Source organism: Acanthamoeba castellanii, assembly GCF_000313135.1.
Source record: "Acanthamoeba castellanii str. Neff unplaced genomic scaffold scf7180000084576, whole genome shotgun sequence".
Lineage (NCBI taxonomy): Eukaryota > Discosea > Longamoebia > Acanthamoebidae > Acanthamoeba > Acanthamoeba castellanii.
Genome location: NW_004457486.1, coordinates 28,821 through 49,742, shown reverse-complemented (window position 1 = coordinate 49,742; position 20,922 = coordinate 28,821). Strand labels below are relative to the sequence as shown.

At 56.1% G+C, this 20,922-nt stretch overlaps 11 protein-coding genes across 11 annotated transcripts in view; 6 read left to right on the top strand and 5 right to left on the bottom strand.

Moving 5' to 3' along the window:
* Positions 1–2: 2 nt before the first annotated feature.
* ACA1_044780 (uncharacterized protein) lies at positions 3–140 on the bottom strand (the record flags this gene model as incomplete). Its single annotated transcript, XM_004340467.1, has 1 exon — positions 3–140. A coding segment is annotated over one exon (138 nt), but the record flags the coding sequence as incomplete, so codon positions are not given.
* A 1,105-nt stretch (positions 141–1,245) lies between these two features.
* On the top strand, positions 1,246–4,284 carry ACA1_044770 (uncharacterized protein; the record flags this gene model as incomplete). Its single annotated transcript, XM_004340466.1, has 11 exons — positions 1,246–1,399; positions 1,514–1,692; positions 1,789–1,954; positions 2,036–2,207; positions 2,297–2,415; positions 2,503–2,909; positions 3,013–3,152; positions 3,255–3,536; positions 3,632–3,730; positions 3,757–3,797; positions 3,914–4,284. 11 exons carry the CDS (start codon positions 1,246–1,248, stop codon positions 4,282–4,284), a joined length of 2,130 nt encoding a protein of 709 aa, XP_004340514.1.
* Positions 4,285–4,562: 278 nt separating this feature from the next.
* Positions 4,563–5,231, bottom strand: ACA1_044760 (Fbox domain containing protein; the record flags this gene model as incomplete). Its single annotated transcript, XM_004340465.1, has 1 exon — positions 4,563–5,231. One exon carries the CDS (start codon positions 5,229–5,231, stop codon positions 4,563–4,565), a length of 669 nt encoding a protein of 222 aa, XP_004340513.1.
* Positions 5,232–5,878: 647 nt separating this feature from the next.
* ACA1_044750 (Nacetyltransferase, putative) lies at positions 5,879–6,846 on the top strand (the record flags this gene model as incomplete). Its single annotated transcript, XM_004340464.1, has 4 exons — positions 5,879–5,965; positions 6,205–6,322; positions 6,393–6,490; positions 6,655–6,846. The coding sequence occupies 4 exons, from the start codon at positions 5,879–5,881 to the stop codon at positions 6,844–6,846; spliced, it is 495 nt and encodes a 164-aa protein (XP_004340512.1).
* A 135-nt stretch (positions 6,847–6,981) lies between these two features.
* Positions 6,982–7,929, top strand: ACA1_044740 (uncharacterized protein; the record flags this gene model as incomplete). The annotated part of the gene is made up of 2 exons (XM_004340463.1): positions 6,982–7,342; positions 7,418–7,929. The coding sequence occupies 2 exons, from the start codon at positions 6,982–6,984 to the stop codon at positions 7,927–7,929; spliced, it is 873 nt and encodes a 290-aa protein (XP_004340511.1).
* Positions 7,930–8,320: 391 nt separating this feature from the next.
* On the bottom strand, positions 8,321–9,655 carry ACA1_044730 (SAP domain containing protein; the record flags this gene model as incomplete). The annotated part of the gene is made up of 1 exon (XM_004340462.1): positions 8,321–9,655. The coding sequence occupies one exon, from the start codon at positions 9,653–9,655 to the stop codon at positions 8,321–8,323; it is 1,335 nt and encodes a 444-aa protein (XP_004340510.1).
* A 2,030-nt stretch (positions 9,656–11,685) lies between these two features.
* ACA1_044720 (Fbox domain containing protein) lies at positions 11,686–13,324 on the top strand (the record flags this gene model as incomplete). Its single annotated transcript, XM_004340461.1, has 8 exons — positions 11,686–11,781; positions 11,851–11,956; positions 12,051–12,129; positions 12,204–12,288; positions 12,450–12,581; positions 12,792–12,848; positions 12,950–13,069; positions 13,166–13,324. 8 exons carry the CDS (start codon positions 11,686–11,688, stop codon positions 13,322–13,324), a joined length of 834 nt encoding a protein of 277 aa, XP_004340509.1.
* Positions 13,325–13,512: 188 nt separating this feature from the next.
* ACA1_044710 (Serine/threonineprotein kinase) lies at positions 13,513–16,834 on the bottom strand (the record flags this gene model as incomplete). Its single annotated transcript, XM_004340460.1, has 11 exons — positions 13,513–14,451; positions 14,712–14,862; positions 14,950–15,145; positions 15,237–15,329; positions 15,424–15,559; positions 15,660–15,720; positions 15,806–16,009; positions 16,115–16,257; positions 16,391–16,459; positions 16,574–16,639; positions 16,808–16,834. 11 exons carry the CDS (start codon positions 16,832–16,834, stop codon positions 13,513–13,515), a joined length of 2,085 nt encoding a protein of 694 aa, XP_004340508.1.
* Positions 16,835–17,435: 601 nt separating this feature from the next.
* ACA1_044700 (uncharacterized protein) lies at positions 17,436–18,889 on the top strand (the record flags this gene model as incomplete). Its single annotated transcript, XM_004340459.1, has 7 exons — positions 17,436–17,709; positions 17,792–17,924; positions 18,005–18,139; positions 18,247–18,437; positions 18,475–18,527; positions 18,608–18,688; positions 18,782–18,889. 7 exons carry the CDS (start codon positions 17,436–17,438, stop codon positions 18,887–18,889), a joined length of 975 nt encoding a protein of 324 aa, XP_004340507.1.
* Positions 18,890–19,137: 248 nt separating this feature from the next.
* ACA1_044690 (uncharacterized protein) lies at positions 19,138–20,120 on the bottom strand (the record flags this gene model as incomplete). The annotated part of the gene is made up of 3 exons (XM_004340458.1): positions 19,138–19,302; positions 19,392–19,496; positions 19,596–20,120. 3 exons carry the CDS (start codon positions 20,118–20,120, stop codon positions 19,138–19,140), a joined length of 795 nt encoding a protein of 264 aa, XP_004340506.1.
* A 380-nt stretch (positions 20,121–20,500) lies between these two features.
* The window catches only part of ACA1_044480 (Allergen V5/Tpx1 family protein), a gene marked incomplete at both ends in the record, with an annotated part of 3,417 nt that continues 2,995 nt past the window's right edge, over positions 20,501–20,922 (top strand). The window contains one exon of the mRNA XM_004340457.1: positions 20,501–20,765. Within this exon, the coding sequence (XP_004340505.1) occupies positions 20,501–20,765 (265 nt within the window). The remainder of the gene's footprint in view (positions 20,766–20,922) is intronic.

Here is a 20,922-nt window from a genome sequence, read left to right as displayed (position 1 = left end):
CACACCACACACTCACTTTCCTTGCAGGCGTGGTGGTAGGTGGTGCGCTCGTGCTCATCCCGTGCTGGTGCTGTCTTGTACCTGTGGCGCTGGCCGTTCACCAGGTGTGTGCAGCACTGGTGTCGACAGGGGAAAGTCATGTAGGTGTGTTGGGCGCTCATGGATGAAAACAAAAAGACAGCTGATAAAGCACCTCTGTACTTTGTGGGCGACTTCGGAGAAAAAGAGCGAAACGGTGGCACATTCCGATCATTCTTCCCGTCCGAGACCTTGGCTGCCCCCCTTTGTAAAACGCCTACTAAACCAGACAATAAGGGGGCAAAACCACATGAATGTGTGGCACATTCCGATGTCATGACCAATCAGGTGAAGTGTTATTCTCACTGTTCTTGTTCTCTCTGTGTGTGTGTTGCTCGTGGCTGTGTGCGATGAGTGGTGGAGAGGCTTTGCTTGGTGCAGTTCTGGACCACCAACCTCCGCCTCGAGAAAAACCGTCAACCCAGAAAAGAGAGGGAAATGGCTGGCTCGCTGACCACACGCTGCACCACCGCCTGTGCGGTAAGAACCGGGGCCACTCCCGAAAGTTAGACCAGCGACAGGAACAAGGCGAGAGAGCATTTGGTGGGGTCGGCCCTTCCAGGGCTCCTGATCGGCCCCGGTGTTCGTGAAGCCAGAGCGCTGCTGTCGGTGCCCAAAGGCCGAGCGAATTTTCGAGAGGCCAAAGTGCTTTCCCGGTTTCAATTGGCCATTGCGAGGGTACCCAATTTGCGTAGTCTTGCGCCGCCCCGCGTTTTCGCCTTGTGTTGGCGGGCGAGCTTACCGTTCGGGCTTTCTTCTTTTTCTTTTCAAACCGCCACCCCCCTTGCGCCTAGGCTCGTCCCCTCTCTTCTCTCCAGGTGAGGCTCTCTTCCTCTTAATTATCATTATCATCAGTTCGTGGGTGGGTGTGCTTCATAGTCTTCTAGCTCGCGGCGCTATCCTTCACCATCCTTTCTCCTTTTGGTTGCCCTACCCCCTTTTCTAATCTGTCTACATGCTCGCGATCCACTTGTGGCTCTTCACATTTATGAATCTTTCCGTTGAAATGCATGTTCGTTCGTAAAATAATTATGGTAACGTACCAAGATTGGACGTAATTGTCAACAATGGAACCAATTGGACACCTAGAACCTCACAATGTTCGATCAGTGCGCCCCATTAATCCTTGTTTTTCCTCATTTACGTTTCCTGTTGAGAAGAACGAGAATGGCGAGAAACGACGAGGTCGACATGGAAAATGAACTTCTCGATCTGTCGAAGGAGACTACCTATGCCGAAAAGGTTGAGCTTTTGGGCAAGCTCTTGGATTCCGAGAGCACCCTCTTCTCCAAGAAAATGCGCGATTGGCTCGTGAAGGACGGTACTCACCCCCACGCCGTTTCGTTTGTTTCCCCCCATTCCATCAAGATCGTTTCCCACATCTCCTTGGTCCTCTGTCTTCTGATCACCATCTCTCTCTCTCTCTCTTTCTCAGATGCTCTCAAGGTCCTGATCCACTACGTCACACGACCGGCGAAGACGGAGGGTCAGCAGGAAGCCACCGACAACGGGCTCCCTTTTACGATTTTGAACTCAGAAGAGTACATCATCTCCTCCAACAAGCGCCGAGACGCTCTCCTCGCCTCTGAGGCTGAGAAGAAGGAGCTGCGCGAGGTACACACCCTCCCCGAACCGACTCCCCATTGTGCCTCTGGAGAAGGCCCAAACGGGACCGATCTTTCATTTGCTCATTTCGTGGTCCCTCTACAGTTGCAGAAGCAGAATGGTGAAGAAGATTCGCTTGAAGATGAGGATGAGGACGACGATTTTGCGTTCTCCAAGGAGGCTAAGCGTGCCGACAAGGCCGCCGAAGTGTTCGTCTACCAGGCTGGCTCGCTGCCGCAGGACTTCATCGACAAGAACCTCGAAGATATTGGTATCCCCCCCCCAAAGCCTGCGCACTCCTGGTCTCGGATTGTTTGCTCATCTCGCTCCATCTGCTTCCCCCGCAATGCAGTGAAGGAGATCTTCGCCATTTTCGATATTAATGCGGAGGGCGACTTCGACAATTTTGACAAGATGTTCGCCTCGCTGTTGGGTCCCTATGGAAGCAAGGTCTTCAACGTTTTCAACAAGAACCGAAAGCTTATTCTCCACCTGCTTAACTACCTTCACGATCCGGCTATCAGGTACTCTTGTTGTTTGGGCATGCCGTTGTGTGTGTGTGTGTGCGCGCGCGCGCGTCCCTTCAACTAATGCATGCGACTTGGCTGTACAGTGAAACGCTGATGGGCGTTATCAAGGCCACGCTCCCCGATCAGGTTCTGATGAACTTTTACAACGCCCTCAACGAAGACGGTTTCTGGGAGACGCTGGGACAAAAGATCTACGGCCCTGGTACTACTCCTACAACTACACTACTTGTTGTTTTCTCGTTTTATCCGCAGCGTCGCTGATTGTCGCTTTGTTTGCTCGGTTCATCAGGCGCGGAGTCGTCATTCGAGGATGCTTCTGCTTTCTTCAACCGCCTCGTGGACCTTTGCTCGACGCAGAACAACGCCGATGTGTTGTTCCTGCACCTGAGCCAGGACATGGGCTTCCTCGATGGCCTCGTAGACTGCATCTCCAACAACTCCGGAAATCTGCCTGCCGAGCAACAGATCGCCGCCATTAACGCGCTGCGAGCGCTTCTGCTGAAGAGCGGCGAGCAGCTTTACGACACTTCTCTCGAAGCCTACACCCCCACGCCCGTGCCCAACATGCTCTCCGGCATTCATGAGGACCTCCACAACCACTTGAAGACCAGGGCCGGCTCTCTCGCACAGAGGCTTGTCGACGATGCCAAGCAGCCCAAGAAGAAGGCGGACGAGGCTGTATTTTCTACCTACAGGGTATGCACTTCCACTCCCCAACAATCCCTCTTTTGTTTTGTTCTCGCGGGAGACTGCATGTTCACAGGGTGTGTGTGTGTGTGTGTGTGTGCTGTTGGTTTAGGTCGCTTCTCGCTTCACGATCCACAGAGTCCACCTTCTGGAGGTGCTTGCGGAGCTGACGCAGCAGAACCCTCAGGAAGTGCTGGACAGCTTCACCGCCCCTCTGTGGAAGGTCCTGTCCGACTGGCTCTTTGAGCACCGGTAAGGACCCGCCTTTCTCGCGTCACGTTTCTTGCATCGGAGTGTGTGATGCCCGCTGGTCCACAATGCTGACACAACTTTGGCTTCCCTCCACGTCTTTAGGTTCAACAACATCTACCACGACCTGTTCCACAAACTGTTCAGGACCGTCATCAGGATCAACCACGTCGAGTCGATGAAGGCCCTCTTCTCGAAACACAAGTTCATCACCCGAATGATCGAGCACTACAAGACCACCAGCAGCAAGGACTCGGGCCTGCGCAGCTACATCATCCTGATGGGCAACTATGTGCGCCTGACAGCCGACGCGCAGCCACCATCCGAGTACCTCAAGTCTTTCCTCACCTCCCACGTCCAGTGGAAGGAATTCGTGCCATTGCTCAAGTACGTGCTAGCTCGCGCCTCCCTTGTTGTTCGTACACAACACCAACCGTTGCGATGTCATCGTGGCTTACGCATCTCGCGAAAACAACCGACAGGGATGACACCGTCAAGCAGTTCGTGACGGCGTTCCCCGCTCCCTCGGGCGGCCACCCCATCTCGCTGAGCCCGTTCGCCAGCGCCGAGACGTTCGGTCTGTACTCTTCCATGGCGCCCCCCTAAGCCCATCACCGAAGACGACATCGACGTCGACCTCGGGTCGGAGTGTACGCAGCTCCCCATCCACTGCCTCTCTTTGTCGTATCTCAACTTTTTCGCCTTTCGTGCCCTGACTTACGCTTCTGCTTCTTCTTCTTCTTTTGGGTTGACAACAATGACAGACGCCAACAACCTGGGCCTGGAGGACGCTTCCGTGTATGTTGAAACGAAGAAGAAGAGGAAGCGGAAAAGGAAGTCGAAGAGCAAGAAGGCCGGCGAGGATAAGGGCGAGAACGCGGAGGGCGAAGGGGAGGAGGGCGACGGCGACGACAGCGACGGATCGGACGACGAGGAGGATGAAGACGAAGAGGCTCCCGCGCTCGAGGAGGAGCCCCCCGCGCTCGACGACGAGACGCCAAACGACGGCGCCGAGTCGCCATCAAACGCCGACGCGGCCGCCGAGCAGAACAGCTCCGTCGTCGAGGAGGGCAAGAGTGACGACGCTGCTGCCGCTTCGACCGAGTCTGCCGCCGAGAGCCAGGCCTCTGCTTGAAAGTGTTAAGAGAGATCTTGATCTCTTCATTGGACACCAACGATCCCTCCCTCCATCCCAAGCCCACTTGAGCTCGTGGTGTGGGCTGTAAGGCAATTTGCCATTTTGTACCGAATTGAACTACAAAACTACTAAATCTCTATCCTACAACATTACCCACTTGTTCATCTTTGCTTGTGTAGAAACGAAACTCTGATAATCTGTCATGTTTGTAAATCGCGTATGTACAAGTAGCAAAATTGGCGGGAGAGGGAGATGGAACGTGGTCGTGCTGCACCTCATCTGGCTTCGGCGACGGTGTGGGAGCGCATGACGGGCTGGAGCACGTCGACGACCTCGCGCAGGCCCTTGGCGGTGGCCAGCTCGATCGCCATGCCGATGTGTTCCTTCTTGAACTGGAAGACCTTCGAGGGATCGCGCAGGATGGACTCCACCATGTGCACGAAGCCGCGCTCGGCGCAGTAGTAGAGATTGCGCGCCGACTTGAAGGGCCAGAACACTCGCAGCTCGCGTAGTCGGTAGAGCACGACCTCCTTCATCTTCCCGTTCGGCACCAGCCCCATCTGGCCGGTCTGGTCATCATCCTCTTCATCGATGGCTCCTTCCGTTCCCTCCATCTTCGTCGTGTCGTCCACGTCAGCAGGGGCGAACATGTTCAGTTGATGAGAGGAACAAATTGTTCCATGTTCGGCGAGGAGGGACGACCAGGGGTCCTGGCCACCGAAGATTTGAGAGGCGACGTCGCGCCAGAAGGCGTCCGTGGCAGTCAGCGTTCGCCACTGCCGATTGACGATACACACATGCCGCACGAGGTCCTCCACGGGGACGCGGCTGAGGACCTGTAGCTGCATCTCGATGGGCAGCATCTTGGAGAACAGGTCCTCGGTGCAGCCGCGATCGTTGATGGTGGTAATCGATTGAAGAGGAGGGACTTCGTCCATCGTCATCTTCGATGGGAGAAAGCTCGAGATTTCCTCGCTCTTTTTCGAGGCCGGGTGTAGAAGATGGAAGGCTGATTGTTGAACGAGTTGCGAGCGCACGCCATGGGAGGTTTTATGAATCGAGATGAAGAGACAAGACGAATGGATTCTTGATTGCGGTCGAAGGCGAGGGATCTGAGCCAGGCTTTCTCCCCCACGAGCCCCAATTCCCACCCAACTGCTGCGCGGGTAAACCTGCAGAGGCGAGCCAAATTTCCAGCATAAGTTATCGTGGTCCCCCACTATCTTGCCACCGGCTGTGCTCTCTCTCGCAACAAACCCGTGAGCTCAGCTTCGGGCTCATGTTCGCCTCTGCCACCACCGCCGTCGAGGTGTTGTCTCGCCCTGCCGGCTGTGGCAGGCACTGGTGCTCTCTGCACTCTGCGCCAGCATCCAACCTCAGTGCCTGTGGCTACGAGTGCAGGCTTGCTGCTGGCGGTCGATGGTTGTTGGACGAGCGGAAGGGGCGGTGAGAGGTGGTGGTTCACTGCTTGGAGGAACGGCTGGGAGCAGCTGGCGGAGGAACGCGAGTGAGAAAAGGTCCGCTAATGCAAAAGAAGAAGAGAAATGGGACATTAGCGGAGGCCTTGTTTGCCCCCGCCGGCGTGAGAAAGATGGAGGTGCAGCCAATGCAGCGCACGTTCAGCATCAGGCAGTACCAGCCTGCGGACCATGACCGCGTCGTTGAGCTTTTCGTCCAGGTGCTCAAAATCACATAATAATCCTGTTTGAATCATTTTTTTTTTCAATCTTTCATGTGCTGTTGATGATGATGCTCACGCTGGCGCAAAAACAGGGCATGCGAGAGTATGTAGACATCATGCCCGCGCCCAGGCGTGAAAGCTTTACTCCTCTCGTACCTCCCTCCTCTCCTGCTGCTAATGAGCCTGCCGACTGCTACAGCTGCGCTGACGTGTTGGGTGGCTGTCGACCTCTCCAGCTGGACAAGTACATCGAAGACTCGATCGCGGACGACCTCGCGAACGTGGACAAGGTCTACTTCAACCGCACGGAGGGACCCAAGGGCAACTTCTGGGTCATCACCGAACAGACCGAAGGTCTCGCTTCTGCTCTTCTCTTGTGCCCCGCGTCATCTCGCTCATCTCTTTTCTCTGCACTGATGCGCAGGCGGAGAGGTGGTCCAGGGCATGGTCGGCTTGGAGTACAAGAGCGACCAGGATGCCGAACTGAGGCGTATGAGCATCTCCAAGGACGCACGCCGACAGGTACCGCACCGCCACACATAATGTGGCCATGACGCGTCTGCTGCTACTCACTGCCTCCTCGTTCGCACTGCGCTTGCGCCGCGCCGTGTGTCATGTGTGTGTCGTGTGTCGTGTGCGTCGTGGGTCATGTGTGCGTTGTGTGTGTGTCGTGTTCCTTGATTCAGGGCCTGGCCAAGAGGCTGCTGGACCATCTGGTGGCGCACGCGCGGGAGCAAGGCTTCGAGAAGGTGGTCCTCACCACGGGCCAGCACATGCCGCAGGCCAACACCATGTACTCCGTGTACGGCTTCAAGAAGGTGAAGGAGGACCCCATCGTCGTGTGGTACGAATACGTCATCCCCAAGCTGTCCCAGTAAAGAAATTTTGCTTGTACAAAAAACATTTCCTCTATCTTTCTTTTCTCCTTTTTAGGTTTACTGTTTTCTTTTTTCTTTGTTGTTCATCAAAACGGCCATTTGGTTGAAGTGAGTTACCTCCATCAAGCCCGCACCATGGGCTTCCAGCAGCGACGGACAGTGTACTGGGTGGTTGCGGTCGTGCTGGGTCTGGTCGTTATTTTGCACGCGAGTGGGGCGGCGTCCTGGCTGCACGGACCCAAGTCAAAGGTGGTGCACCTGACCAAGGACAACTTCCGGGCGCTGGTGGTGGAGAGCGGCCTGGCGGCGGTGGTCGAGTTCTACAACTCGCAGAATCCGATCTCGATCAACACGGGTCCCATCTTCGACGTGCTGGCCCTGGATTATGGTGGATTGATGACCGTAGGCGTGGTAAACATGGACGAGGAGAAGGAGCTCACCTCCTTCTTCAGCCACCCAGAGCACAACGTACCCTTCGTTGTACTCTTCCCTCCTGGTACCCCCCCCTCGACCAAGCACCTTGATGTGCTTTTTTTTTACATGTGTGCATGCTCGGCATGTCGTGCGACAGAGCGGGAGGTGGTGGAGCCGGGCGTGGAGCCGCGCGAGAAGGGGCCATTCGCGGGGAAGGAGTTCACCTACTACATGGGACCCATCGAACCCAGGGAGCTGGCAGACTTTGCCCTGTCGCCGCTGCACGACCGCTACGTGGTGCGCGTGACGGAGGAAAACCGCGTCGGCTTCCATGACGAGGCGGGCATGCCCAAGGCCTTCTGGTTCAGTGACACCAACTCGAAGCCGCCGGTGCTGGTCCAGGCCCTCTCACAGGCCTTCCAGGGGCGCATGAAGGTGGGCTACGTGCGGCGCAACGAGGCGGGGGTGTTCGCCCACTACGGCATCCCGCAGGACCAGGTGCAGCTGCTGGTGATCGGCAAGGACTGGCAGATGCACCACTACGGCGGCCGGCCCACCGCCCACCGCATCTTCCGCTTCATAGACAAGCACGCACTTCCCAGAGCCACCCACGATGACTCGCTCGACCCACCACCATCGCCCACCAAGCAGGGCAAGGACGAACTCTAACACGTTGGAGTTTGTCGTGGGTGTGTTTAGTCAACGCGGCAAATATGTTACCTTAGTTCCAGGAGTTCCAACATGATTTTAAGTTCATGCACGTTAAGGTGGCCGAGCGTGTTATTGACCAATGGCGGGGGATACATTGTTACGTCAGACGTGTCGTTGGCCTAGTCGCTAAACCGTAGGGGGTCTATCAGTTGCTCGGGCATCGGGTTATGGTAGCGCACCCTCGCGCCCTTGTTTTGCCCGCGAATTTCACGCCCACGAGGAGAAGGAGCGTAACGGGCTTGTGTGTCTGTTGATGGTTATTTATTTGTGTGCTTGTGGCTGGTGGGCCAAGCACACGCGTGTAAGAACACTAGTGGTACAACTTTCTTTCTGGGTGGAATCGATAGGGTCACTCACCCTGCACGAAGACCGAGCCGAGGCGCGAGACAAGGCACAGTCCGCCGGCAGCACAGGTTGGCGGCGGCAGCGACGACGGCGCGCTGCTGGCGGCGGGGACCGAGACTGGGATGGTGGTGGGTTCGTGGAGGAGGAAGTGGGAGTAGGTCTGGTGGAAGCGCCACGTCTGGAGCAGAGGGTAGTACACCGGCGACGGCCACCGAAGCACCACCTTGCGCTGCTGCTGGTGGTGCGAAGGAGTGGTCGTGGTGTTGATGTTGTCGGCGGTGTTGAAGGTGTTGTCTTGGTCGTCGACGAGGAAGAAGGTGCCGGCTTCGATCTCGAACGAGTGGAGGAGCGTGCGGCCACGCCAGAACTGGTAGCTGAAGAAGAAGGCCGACCCCTCGAACCGGAACTGCTCCAGCGACTTGATCTCCTCAACACTGTCCTCTTGCTGGTGTTGAGGCTGAAGTGGTTGTTGCTGCTTGGCGTAGCGGGCCTCCTTGACAAAGATGAAGCCCGAGAGCGGAGACGACTCGGTCGAGGCGGCGGCGGCGGACAGGAGCGAGAGCGAGGAGGAGGCGGCGTGGTGGTGCTTCTTCTTGAGCTTCTTCTCCTGGTGCTGGTGGTGGCGCCGACGGCTGCTGTTGCTCGTCCGAGTAGCGGATAAGAAAGAAGATGAAGTAGAAGATGGCGAAGTAGAGGAAGATGAAGAAGGCGGGCTCTTGCGCTTCTTGCTCAACAACGTTGAGTCCGACCTGGAGCTGGTGTTGTTGGGGTGGAGGGGATGGCGTACGCCCACGAACGCGTCACCGGCATCGAAGTAGCTGTCATCCTCCTCGCCCGCCGCATCTTCGTCCTCCTCCTCCTCGTAGATGTTGTTGTTGTGCTCCCCACCTCGTTCGTCTCCGTCTTCGCCCTCCTCGAGCGCGTTGCGGAGGTCGTCCTCTTCGCCATCGTTGTCCGCCGCGTCGTCGCTCCCATGAGGCGAGTGTTGTCGTCGCGACAGTTGTTGTAGCGGAAGATGATGATGATGAAGTTGTTGTTGTTGATGAAGCTGCTTGGCCCTGGCGGTGACACCACTCGACGAGGGCGGTGGCGGCCTGTTGATGGCGGGGAAGGCGGCCGGGTCGGCCAGGGCGTCTTCGAGCCGCTTGACGAGCACATGCTTGAGGCCCGACGGCGACAGGCCCCTCTTCTTGAGCTCTGTCCGCAGCTCGACAAGCTTGAGGTTGGCCGGGACCATCGCCTCCTCGTACGAGGCGGCGGAGGCGGAGCGTCGCTGTTGCTGTTGATGGTGGTGTTGTTGGGTGCTGGCGTGCGTGTCGTAGCGCTGTCGAACGTCCATCTTGATCCTCGCTGTAGTGGGCGGTGTTGTTGTTGTTGTCGGGTCAGTGTTGATGGCGAAGAAGCAGTTGATGGGGTCTCGGACTGGTGTTGTTGTCGCGAGGTGTGTTGGTGTTGTTGTTGTGGAGGCGTGTTGGTGTCGAGGACAGAAGATGGATGGTGTGTACTCGCTTAGCCGAACACTCCTTCGCTGCACGCTCTGCGTGTGTGGTGTCAAAGAACAAGAAGAAAACCAGAGCGTGTTGGTACTCCGCCTTCCAGCTCTGCGCCGGCGGCCACAAACAAGGGAGTGCCGCAAGCCGTTCACCGCCCCGGCCGGAACGAAAACGCGCATGACGATGTCGCGCGTAGTGGTTCGACGTTTATCCACCAATTGCGCGATCCGCCAACAACGTCTCGTCTGTCGTTGGTTGATACAATTCGAAAATTCCCGCCAATTAGCAGCGCTTCAGTGAACGATATGACTCCGAGAAGGTGATTAGGAAAGAAGTCGATGCACGGCCTCCGGATTGGCTGGGATGCATCGACGGTGACTGCTGAGCAACGAGGTCCGGTTGGGTCCAACGCAGGTTTAGGAAATGGGCGGAAGGAGTCAGGGCGAACAAGATGCCTAGCATTCTTGCGGCAAATTAAAGTCCCGGCCAACAGGGAGCAGCTGAACATCCCGCAAGATAGAAGGTTCCTGTTGGCCGGGACAATAATCATATTTTATGATGTTGGTTGGTGTGTGAATGTGCTGGCCATACTTCCACACATGTGGCCAACAAAGCTAAAGAAGGTTGGTTCTGCTGAATGATACCCTGAATGATACCACACAGGGGTGCTCCTCATGAGGAGAATGTTTAACCAAGTGTTCACAAAAAAGGGTCAGTAACTCTTTTTCACTAACAGCCCACCAATGCAGGTGTCATGGCAGAAAGCTCTGGCCTGGGCTCCAGGCCATTGGGTCCTGTGTACACAGCAAGGTGCCAATGCCAGTGGAGGAGCAAGGGTAGGAGTACAGTCAGCAAGAGAAGGAGTCCTCACCAGGAACTCCCAGCTCAGAGCCTCAGCAATTCAAGGACAAGATCAGTGCACAGTACAACAAGAATGGAGAACACAAAGTAAGATGGTACATGCCAGCCTCTCTCTTCCTCTTGGATATTAACATATGTTTTTGACTTGTTGGCAGTGTCCACAAGCTCAAAGCTTGGGCATCATTTTCAGAAAATGTATAGAAGTGGAGGATGTTATTGAAGAAGGAATGACAAAGGCAGAATCCCGTTTTATGTACAGATTTCCCACCTGATGTGCAATTGGATTGCAATTTTGCCAAAATATGTGCATTTTTAAGGTATGCATTTTCTACACATTTTCCATTCACATTTCTCAGATTTTGCATTGAACTGGTCAAAGTGTACTCATGACACCATTTGTTTCTGGAGGGTGTGCAGATACTGGTGTTACAGCCCTAACAATCTGTACATGCTGCCAGATAGTGCCTGATGCACTGTGTGCAGACTCCAACATTGAGTGATGGGACCTACAACACACAGGTGATGCACTTGATCACTGGGTTTTGTTGCATGACTTGGTTGGGCGCTCTGGGCTCCATGTTGTCACACAAGGAGGCAATCTGTATAGACAAATTAGCATGTGTTCCTCCCCCTCCCTGTTGTTGTTGTCCCCTCCTCTGCCTCCTTTACAACAACACCAGTTCCAGCTATCCAACACACACATACCTTGTAGTGACCAATCTCTTCTTGGTGGATCCTGTGTGCTGGCACAGCCTCAGTCTTGCTGGGGGCTTGCTTGCTTGTGATGGTCTGGGGCAGGTGGACCAGTCCCAGACCTCTCTCATGGTATCCTTTATTTATTTTGACAACCACTTCTGCCACCTGTGCCACCTGTCTGGAGAGTTAGCCTGTCTATGATGCCACATTTTCAGGCTGCTGTGCCCTCAACTAGTTCAAGTAACACAGACAGTGGGGGATGTTGTTGTTTTTTTTTTTTTTGTCTTTTTTTACACCAGGCAACTTTTCTTGCTCAGCCATGTTTGCTGCTCAGGAGAAGGAGTTGCCTCCACCTCTGGGCGCTGGCCCACACGGCCGCAGCCAGATTGTGGACTTCTCTCTTCTCCCCAACGAGGTAGACCCCTTCACCATGCTGCAATGCTACCCTCCCCCTTTCCTCACCCCCCCCCTTTTTTTTTTAAAGGTCGCTGAACATATACTGTGCTGGTTGGACGCAGCCGACCTTGGGGCAGCCTTGCTTGTGTGCCGCCAGTGGGCGGCCCTCATCACCGCCCTACCCGCCTGGGCTGGTGCCTCCCCTCCCCCATGCCCCGGTGGGCTTCAGCGAACTGTGGTGTCGCCAACGCGGAGCGTGTGTCTGTGTGTTTTTATGTCCGAGCGCAGAGGCCAAAGCAGCACACGACCGCAAACAGCGATGGGGCCTACGCGTCCCGTCCAGGCGATTGGCAACGCAAGTGGAGGAGTGCGTTTGCTCCAATCATTGCACGTTTGTGTGAATTATCAGCTGGTGGTGATGTGGCTGCTCTTCCCCACCAGATATCGCATTGCGGTGACCGGCCCGGGCGGCGTCGGTCGCTGTGCATTCACCGAGCGCTTCATCACGGGCATCATGCCCACTCAGGTACCCCCTCCCTCTCCACGAAATGGTCCGGGTTGGGAACTGACATCGCAGTGGCGCATTCGGTCTCATTCCCCCCCCCTTGTAGTACAACCCGGTGATTGAAGACGAGTACGTTCCCCCACTCCTCCTTCTAGACCAGTCGCGGTTCTGGGCTCTCGGAGCTAAACGGACCTGAACACAGTTATCGCAAGCAGCTGACCGTCGATGGCGTGACGGCCGTAGTGGACATCAACGTGTCCGCCGGCCAAGAGGAGTACCTGGCGCTCGTACAGCAAATCCTGAAAACCCGTGAGGTATTCGCCACACCCACCCATTGCGCGCCACCGGTCATAGGTGGTTGCTCACTGCTGCGACCACCCTCTACACGGCAGGGGTTCGTGGTGATGTATTCAGTCACGGATCGCAGTTCGTTCGAGCGGGCGAAGGATTACCTGAAACTGATCCATCGGATCTTTGACACCACCCCGGCCACCGCGCCGCCCATCATCGTGCTGGCCAACAAGCTCGACCTGGTCGCCAATGGAAGCACCTGGGACACTCGCGTGGTCACGCCAGACGAGGTGCGTCCTTTGGGTGGATGTACTCTGGGCCTCGTCACGATTGGAATGCCAACCGTTCTTCTTCGCTCTTCGTTCTTCTTCGTTCTTTTGAACGCACGCAGGGCAAGAGGCTGGCCGACAAGTGGACGGCCTACTCGTGGGGTCTGGGCGCGGATTCGCAGGCGGCCGAGTACCACTTCCGCCGCAACTTCTTCGAGTGCTCAATCGAGGAAGCCTACTTGGTCGAGTACGCGCTCACCGGCGCGCAGCTGCCAGCCAGCGCGTCAGCGGCGACCGGAGAGACCGTTCTTCCGCCCGAGGCGGCGCCCCACGGCGAGTGGGAGGTGCACGACATTGGTGTGGTCGTCGACGAGATGGTGCGTCAGATCGACATGTGGCGCCGCGCTGTGAGCGAAGGCGGCGCGGTCCACGCCCAGGGCAAGAAGGAGAGGAAAAAGAAGAGAGGCGACAAGGACAAGAAGTGTCTGCTCATGTAAACCGAACCGTTGAAAATGCCCATAAAATTGCACAAATAAATACTTGTTTTGTTTGCAATAATTTTACACCTCAACAAAAAATAAAAATAAATTGAACACTCTTGAAGGAAAAGATAGGGGGGGAGAAAGGAGTGAATCGTGGAGTGGTGGCACTGGCCTCGTTTGTTGTGTCTTCGACGCTCTCTTCTTCAGGTTCTTCTCTTCGACGTCTTGTCGTCCGTGTGGTGGCGGAAGCCGGGCGGAGGGAAAGAGGGAGCGTTGAGCGGCGACGGGGAGGGGGTGGGCGAGCGAGAAGGAAGGGGCGGCGAGTTGGACGATGAGCACGACGATTCCAAGTCCGATTCGGAGCGGTCGGAGTCAAAATCGGCGGTGGCGGACCACTGTCGGGCGGGCGGTGCGGGCGCTGTTGTCGTTCTTTGGCGGTGTCGCTCTTCGTTCTTTTGGTCCCGTGTCTCCTTGCGACGCGTCATCATCTTCTCCTCGCTTCGTTGCATTTCGTCCAGCGGTCGCACTTCGTCGTCGTCGCTGCCGGCACCATCGTTCACTCGGCTGCTCTCACTCTCGGTGGTGTTAGCGTTCATGTTGGTGTGGGCGTTGTGATAGTGGCTGCTCGCTTCGCTTTCCACCAGCACCCCCTCGTCGTCGTCGTCGTCGCTGTCCTCCTCCCGCTCTTCCCCGCTGTCGCTGTCGCTTCTCTCTTCGGCCCTCCTCCTCCTCGCGTTCTGTACACTGTGGCCGTCGTCGCCATCGTCGTATGTCGTCGAAACGCCGGAGGTGGTGAACGACGACGGGTCGGTCTCGTGGCCTCGACGCGCATGGCCTCGACCGTTGTGTTGTGGCGTCCAGCCATTCACACTGCAGGGGAAATGGAGAAGCAGGAGAGTGCGGGCGACAGAGAGACGGGGAGAGAGACCGAGGGCGAGAGGGACCAGGGCGAGGCCAGGGATACAATATTGAGAGTTGAAAGAAGAGGAAAAGAGAGAAAGAGAGAAGGTGGAGTGGAAGTAGGAACACAAGAGGGGTAGAGGCATGTGTGAGAAAAAGAGGGGAAAAAAGAAAGAAAAGAAAGAAAAGAGATTGGAGAGGGAGAGATAGAAGGGAGAAAGAGAGAAAGAGGCCATCTTTCGCTCTTAGTAGCCATTTCTGAAGGGAGCCAGAAAGAACGAAAGAGGCGAGGAAAGAGAGAAGCGAAGAAGAGAAGAAGAGAAGAAGAGAGGAGGGTCGGGTTAGAATAAAGAGAGAAGGAAAGAGGAAATAGAAAATAGAGGGCAGAGAGGAGAAGATAAGAACGAAGCTTGTGCACGTGACGATGATAGTGGGGGCACGTGCGCGGCCGGTTGTCGATATAAAAAGGGGAGTGAGAGAGAGTAGGGAGTATGGGCGTGACGTACTTGAAGAAGGCGTAGTTGTCGCTGGACGCCTGGCCGGATGACGCGTCGCTGCCCTGGCTTTGGTACTCGTAGCCGCTATCGTCCTTCACCACACTGGGAGGGAGAGGCGGCTGCTCGTATCCGGCGCCATACGACACCGTGTAGGCTCTGCAACAGAACGCGCGTAAGTCACCACACACACGACACACGCGCGACACGACACGACACACGCGAGCGCGTAAGAGAGGCGAGTACCGGTCTCTTTCGCCGGCACGATCGTAGGGGTTGTACTGAGTGACCGACGCGGATCTTCCTCTATCGCCGCGGCTGTCCTCAAGGTCGACCTCCTTCTGGATGTCCCTGATGATGTTCAGCGCCTCCTTAAAGTCCGGTCGGTCGTTGGGGTTCGACTTGCAGCAATCGATCACCAGCTGCTTCAGCCGGGGCGGGCCTGCGCGTCGATAGATCAAATGAAAAAAAAAAAAACAGTATTAGCCCTCGCGCATTCCCTGTTGTTGGCCCATTGGGGGCGAAAGGCGTACAGCCAGGGGGGATGAGCTTCTCGACCGCCCTCAGGTCGAAGGCGTAGTGGGTCTTCTCCTTGCGCATGGGCATCTTCTTGCGGGCCACGATCACTGTGAATGTTTTTTTCGTTATTATTATTAGTTCACCATCGCCACAGCAACGCGACGCAACCAATTGGGCCACACGAGGCGGAGGAGACGGTACCTCCGAGCAGTACGCCAAAGCCGAACACGTCGCACTTTTCGTCGTACTTCTCACCGAGGAGGACCTCGGGCGCCATGTAGTCGTCCGAACCGGCGATGGTCATGTAGTTCATCTTGTTCTGCGTACGCGCGAGACCCTGTACGCGACCGCTCGGAGTTAAAAAGAAGAAGAAAAGCGAACGCGATCGCACATGGCGTGGCCGGCACGGTTGGGCCGGTGGGTCGGAGTGAGCGTACCAGATCGCAGACTTTGATGCGACCGTTCTCTGTGAGCAGCAGGTTCTCGGGCTTGATGTCTCTGCGAGCGCGATTTAGGGCATGCATGTGTGAGCGGTCATTGGTGGGGGCTACATTGAGAGCTACGCGCGACAGAGGTGGGTTACCGGTAGACGAGGCCCTTCTTGTGCATAAAGTTGAGGGCGACGGCGATGTCCATGGCCATCACCACGCGCATCTTCCACGGCGGGTCGTTCCGCTCGAGGAAGTCCTTCAGGTTGCCCCCAGCGACGAACTCGGTGACGAGGTAGGTGCCCGATTCGTGCTTGCAGAGGCCCATGAACTGGACGATGTTGGGGTGGTGGATGCCCCTGCGAACACGCACACACAAATTTGCCCGTCAGCGAGAGGGGCTTGGTTGGCTACCAAAAAAAAAAAAAAACTGACGGGGAAGAAGTAGCGGGGGGGGGGCGCACTTGAGGAGGGCCACTTCGCGTTGGATGTATTTGTTGAGGTGCTCCTGCTGCAGGTTGTTGGCGGCGTTGAGCCTCTTGATGGCCACCACCGTGCCGTAGTAGTCGCCCCTGAACACCGTACCGAACGCTCCGCTTCCAATTTCCTGAAGCGGCGAACAAAGGTTCGTTAGCAACGGGACAGGGGGGGGGTGATAGTCACAACTGTGACGATTTGAGGAGTTGATGTGATTTGATTTGATGCGGGTTCTCCCTGTATGTCAAGGGGGGAGGCTGTACCTCGGCAAACTCCAAGTCGTCGTAGTTAATCGTCCATTCCTCCTTGACAACACCACCCTCGACCGGTTGCTGTACGTGGGGGGGGGAACAAACATGATTCGATGAGAACCAAGTCATGCAATCTTTTGTTCGGGCATCGCCTTCGTTCTTTGAAGATCAAAGGTATTGGGGGGGGGGGGTTACCGCTTCGTTCTCCTTGGGACTATCCGACGACTTTCGCTCGGGCGGAGGCGTCTTGGGCACCGTCTTCTGCTTCTATCACGGGGGTTGTGGTTTGTAAGTTAGATATCTTCTCCTCGCATCTTAATTCGACATCAGCTGGTTGCCCACTTCGCGTAATCGTGCCACATCTCGTTGAGACAACCAAAGAATGAATGAATGAATGGATTGGAAGCGGCGGTAACGTGAAGCGCGTACCCTTCGGCCCAAAAAGTTCTTCAACATCTTGACGTCGGTGGTGGATTATTACAATGGGCCTGGGAGGCTGGGGCCGGATTTTTAAGCCGATGTGTGGAAGCGGCCTCAGAAGACAGAAGAGAATAAGACTCCTCTCTTCCTTTGTCTTTGTCTTCGTCCTTGCTTGCTAGACTAGTCTTCCTGGTCTTTGAGCTTGAAAGAAAGAAAGATGGTGAGGTGTTTTAGGTTGCTGTGGCGCTTGAGCCGCGCAGCCAAGGCCCACAAAACGTCTCCGCTAAAAATTCAAAGCCGACCATCGCCCTGCACGCGCAAGCTAATTAATTAGTTGCCTGACTCCGCCGCACAGTGTGCACTGGGGTGGTGGTTTCCGGCCAGGGCCATCAGCACGCAAGGGCCTCACACTGTCATGCGACCCAAGGCCTTCCTTCCACCCAGTCTGGACCAGCAGGTCACTCCCTGGCTGCAGCACGTGCCGGATGGCCGAGAGGGTTGATTTCTGTGGACATTTTTTTTGGCGGGAACGTGAAAACAGGGGCGACAAACGCGCGCAAGATTTTTCATTTGAACCACATCACACATCGGGGCAAGCGATCTCCCCTGTTTTAGCTCGATGAATCAGTCAGCTGCGATGACCCCCTCCGCTATGTTGTCACGATCCCAGCCGCCTCTTACTCCTTCCTTCGCGGCATCCGAGCAAATCAGCGATTCGACTAAGTTGCAAATCGCCTGCACTTGGCTGAAGGAGGTGCTCGGCAAGGATGGCGATGTGCCCCCCTTCGAGATCAATTCGCAGACCGTAGATGTGCTCTTTGGGCTGGCCCTCTTCAACAAGCAGCGAGAAGTCGATGTCCAGCTTCTAATTGAGGATGCACACGAAAAGGCTGCTCATTACAAACAAGAAGGTACGCCAAGATCAGAATCATCGAAACTGTTTGTGTTGCTTGCTGTTGTATGCGTTGGGGCTCACCTCCAACTACGCCACAGCCGACAAGATGGAGAACATCATGTCCACGATTGGCCTCTCCATCGATAGATTGCCGCCAGCAGGTGTGACTAGTCTCGCCAGCTTGGCTTCCCTTGCCCTCACGCTTGACACGAAGGACACCAGCCTCGCCAGGTGCTCACATCATGCCCTCTTCTTTCGTCTCTTACACTGCTGTGTCCAACCTGTGCCAGCTTGTCCTTCTTGGTGTGCAGCTACTACCTGAGCCTGCAAGACCTCGATGAAGAACTGCACGACGTCAGCAAGAAGCGTGAGGAACAGCAGGCATCGCTTTCTGGTTTGCTGGAGAAGACGCGTTTGGCTGTGGCTCGACTCGACAAGATGAGCAAGTATGGCGCCCGACCCCAACGCGCTCTTTATCTTCATATGTGTCAATGATCTGTGGTGGCCGCCCTTAGATCGTTCTCTTACGCTGAGCTTTGGCCGCGGTGTGTAGAACGCTTCTAGAGTACCAGGGCGAATCGGATCAGCAGAAGCAAGCGATGAATGAACGAATGTCCGAGGTGAGGTATCTTCAGGGCAAGACCGCCGAGTGTCACGCCACCATGCAGAAGCTCAAGGTAGTGTCCTGTATTCATCGCGTCTCCGATTCCTGCTTCTACTACTACTTCGATTGTGCTTGTGAGCGTACATCTCACAGCCACCGTCCCCTGCACACAGGAAGAGATTAGTGCAAGTGGAGTGTCGAACGAGATCACGCATTCGGCGCTAGTCAAGGTACTATGCCAACCCGTGCGCACTGGTTCAGCTCGATCCCTCTCATTTCTCTGCTCTTCCCTTCTCACTCGACAACACAGCTCAACAAGGAGTGGAAGGTGGTGCACGAGAAGACGGAGCCCCTGTTGGAGAGCTTGAAGAAGTATCACCAACTGCCACCGGTTCATTCCCTCACCACCCACCCACAAACCAACAACATCCAAGAAGCTTCTCGCTCATTACCGAGGCTGATGGTGTGTGTTTACATTGGTTAGGATGCTACGTTGGCCAAGATCAAGATCGACGACGCCAGGCGAGAGGTGGCCCGGCTCAACCAGCAGATTTCGGACACGCTCGCGCGGATGAACATCTCCTACCACTGATGGCGGTGATGCTCATCATTCTCCTTGCTCCTCTCGCCTCAAACGGCTTGGTGGAGGTGTCATCGCTCAAGCGCGAATGGCCAGCCAGGATCGAACGATTCTTTGTACAGATGAGACGAACAACAACAACACGCGGTTGCTTGTGTGAGGGGCTGAAGCGCTTTCCGCCCACTCGACATGATGACACCATAATCGCCGTCGCCGTCGCCTCCATCGTCATCTCTATCTTCATCTTCGCCGCTGGCTCCTCAAGCGTAGGGGAGATCGCGCTTGAGGGGCGTACGCTCGGAGGTGAGGTAGCGACGCAGGCCGACGTCGTCGTAGTCATCATCGTCTTCTGGGAAGGGCTGAAGCATCTCTCGAGGGCTCTCCGGGTCGACGTAGCCGCCGTTGCGCGGGATGAAGACGTCGTACTGGAGGAGACGAGAAGAAGATGAAGGTGAGTGGGGAGGGGCTGCGGCGTAGCGGGAGGTCTTGTCTTGAGGTGGTCGGTCAAGGGTACCTTGTGAAGGAGGTGCATCTCGACCCACACCATGATCGGCTGCGAGATGACGTACTCGATCAGCAGCGCGATGGCCCACTTCAGCATGACGAACCTCACGTCGCACTGTACATGTGGACAGACACCAGCGGACGATTCAGTCTGAGAATCTGGAAGTGCGTAGTGGGCGCAATCTCGCGTACGAAGAGCAAGAGGGGCACGTACCTGATGGTAGAAATCGGAGCAGAAGTAGAGGAGGATGGGGAGGACGATGGCGAGCGTGGCCAGGGCGCACAGGTCGTAGAGGCAACAGGGCTGGACGCTGCGCTGGCGCGCTCGCTTGAGGATGGAGTCGAATCGGAAGAGCCAGACAAGGAGCATGGAGGTGACGGCGCCTTGCACAACGCGAACGATGAAGTTGATGGACCAGTTGATGCTCTGCTCCTCGATGCAGCCCTCCTTGTGGAACTGGATCGACGTGAGGGTGAGCACGATCACCGAATTGAAGGCCCAGATGAAGATGCGGGCCGATCGGGTGAAGGGGTCGTCGGGGTGGACGAAGAAGATGCCCAGCACGAAGTGGTCGTGCTTGAGCTTCTGCCAGTAGGTCGGCCGGGGCTCCTCGTCATCGGCCGACGAGAAGAGCCGCCATCTGCAGCATCGGTATCGGATAATTTGAAAGAGCCACACGAGAATGTAGAGGCTGCCCCACACGATGAGCCACACCAGGTCGCCCGTTCCTATCTCCATCTCTCACTCTCGAACGTGTTTGAATTGATTAAGCCTTTTCTTTTTCTGTTCCTTTTATTTTGTTCGACGGAAGTCAACTCTGTGAGCACAGTCCAGAAGTCGTACCCCCGTGGGGAACAAGCTTGGGGTGTCAAGGGAAGCGGCTACCTACCTCGCATGTGATGGAGGGTCGACCCCTGTTAGGGACACACCTCATGTTGAACGCACCTCCTCTCGTCTTCAACCACTTCGTTTGTTGAAATGAAATTGTTTTACATCTGATTTCCTGGCTTTTGCTTTTTTCATTTCTCAGTGGTTGTCCTGGCTGCCGTGACACCAAAAGCAAAGGTTGTGGAGCGAGCCACATCAGCTGATCCATTGTCACATCCCACGCTTCAGACATGTTCAGACGCTCGAAAAAGGGGAAGGACGAGAAAAAGGACAAGAAGGATAAGAAGGGAGGCTCTTCCCCCACTTCATCTCCCTCCTCCTCGGCCAGCCCGCCAGCTTCCTCCTCCTCGGCCTCACCACACCCCACTGCCATCGCGGCCTACACCTCCCCCACCGGGGAGGAGTTCGACGACAAGCGCGTGTCGCTCCCGCGCAGGGTCAAGCCCGGTGCCAAGACCGCGCTCCCCGACCCCTCCCCCGCCAGCCCACCCGCCGGTACCCACCCACCTCCTTCATTCTTTGCCCCCCCCCCCGCGTCTTCGTTCTTTTTCGCTCTTTTTCGTTTTTCTTTTTCTCTGGCTTGGGCTGGTGGTGCGAGAACAGTGGTGTGGTGGTGGCTCAGCTGCGGTGTGGTGGAGGCGGCGGTGGCGCA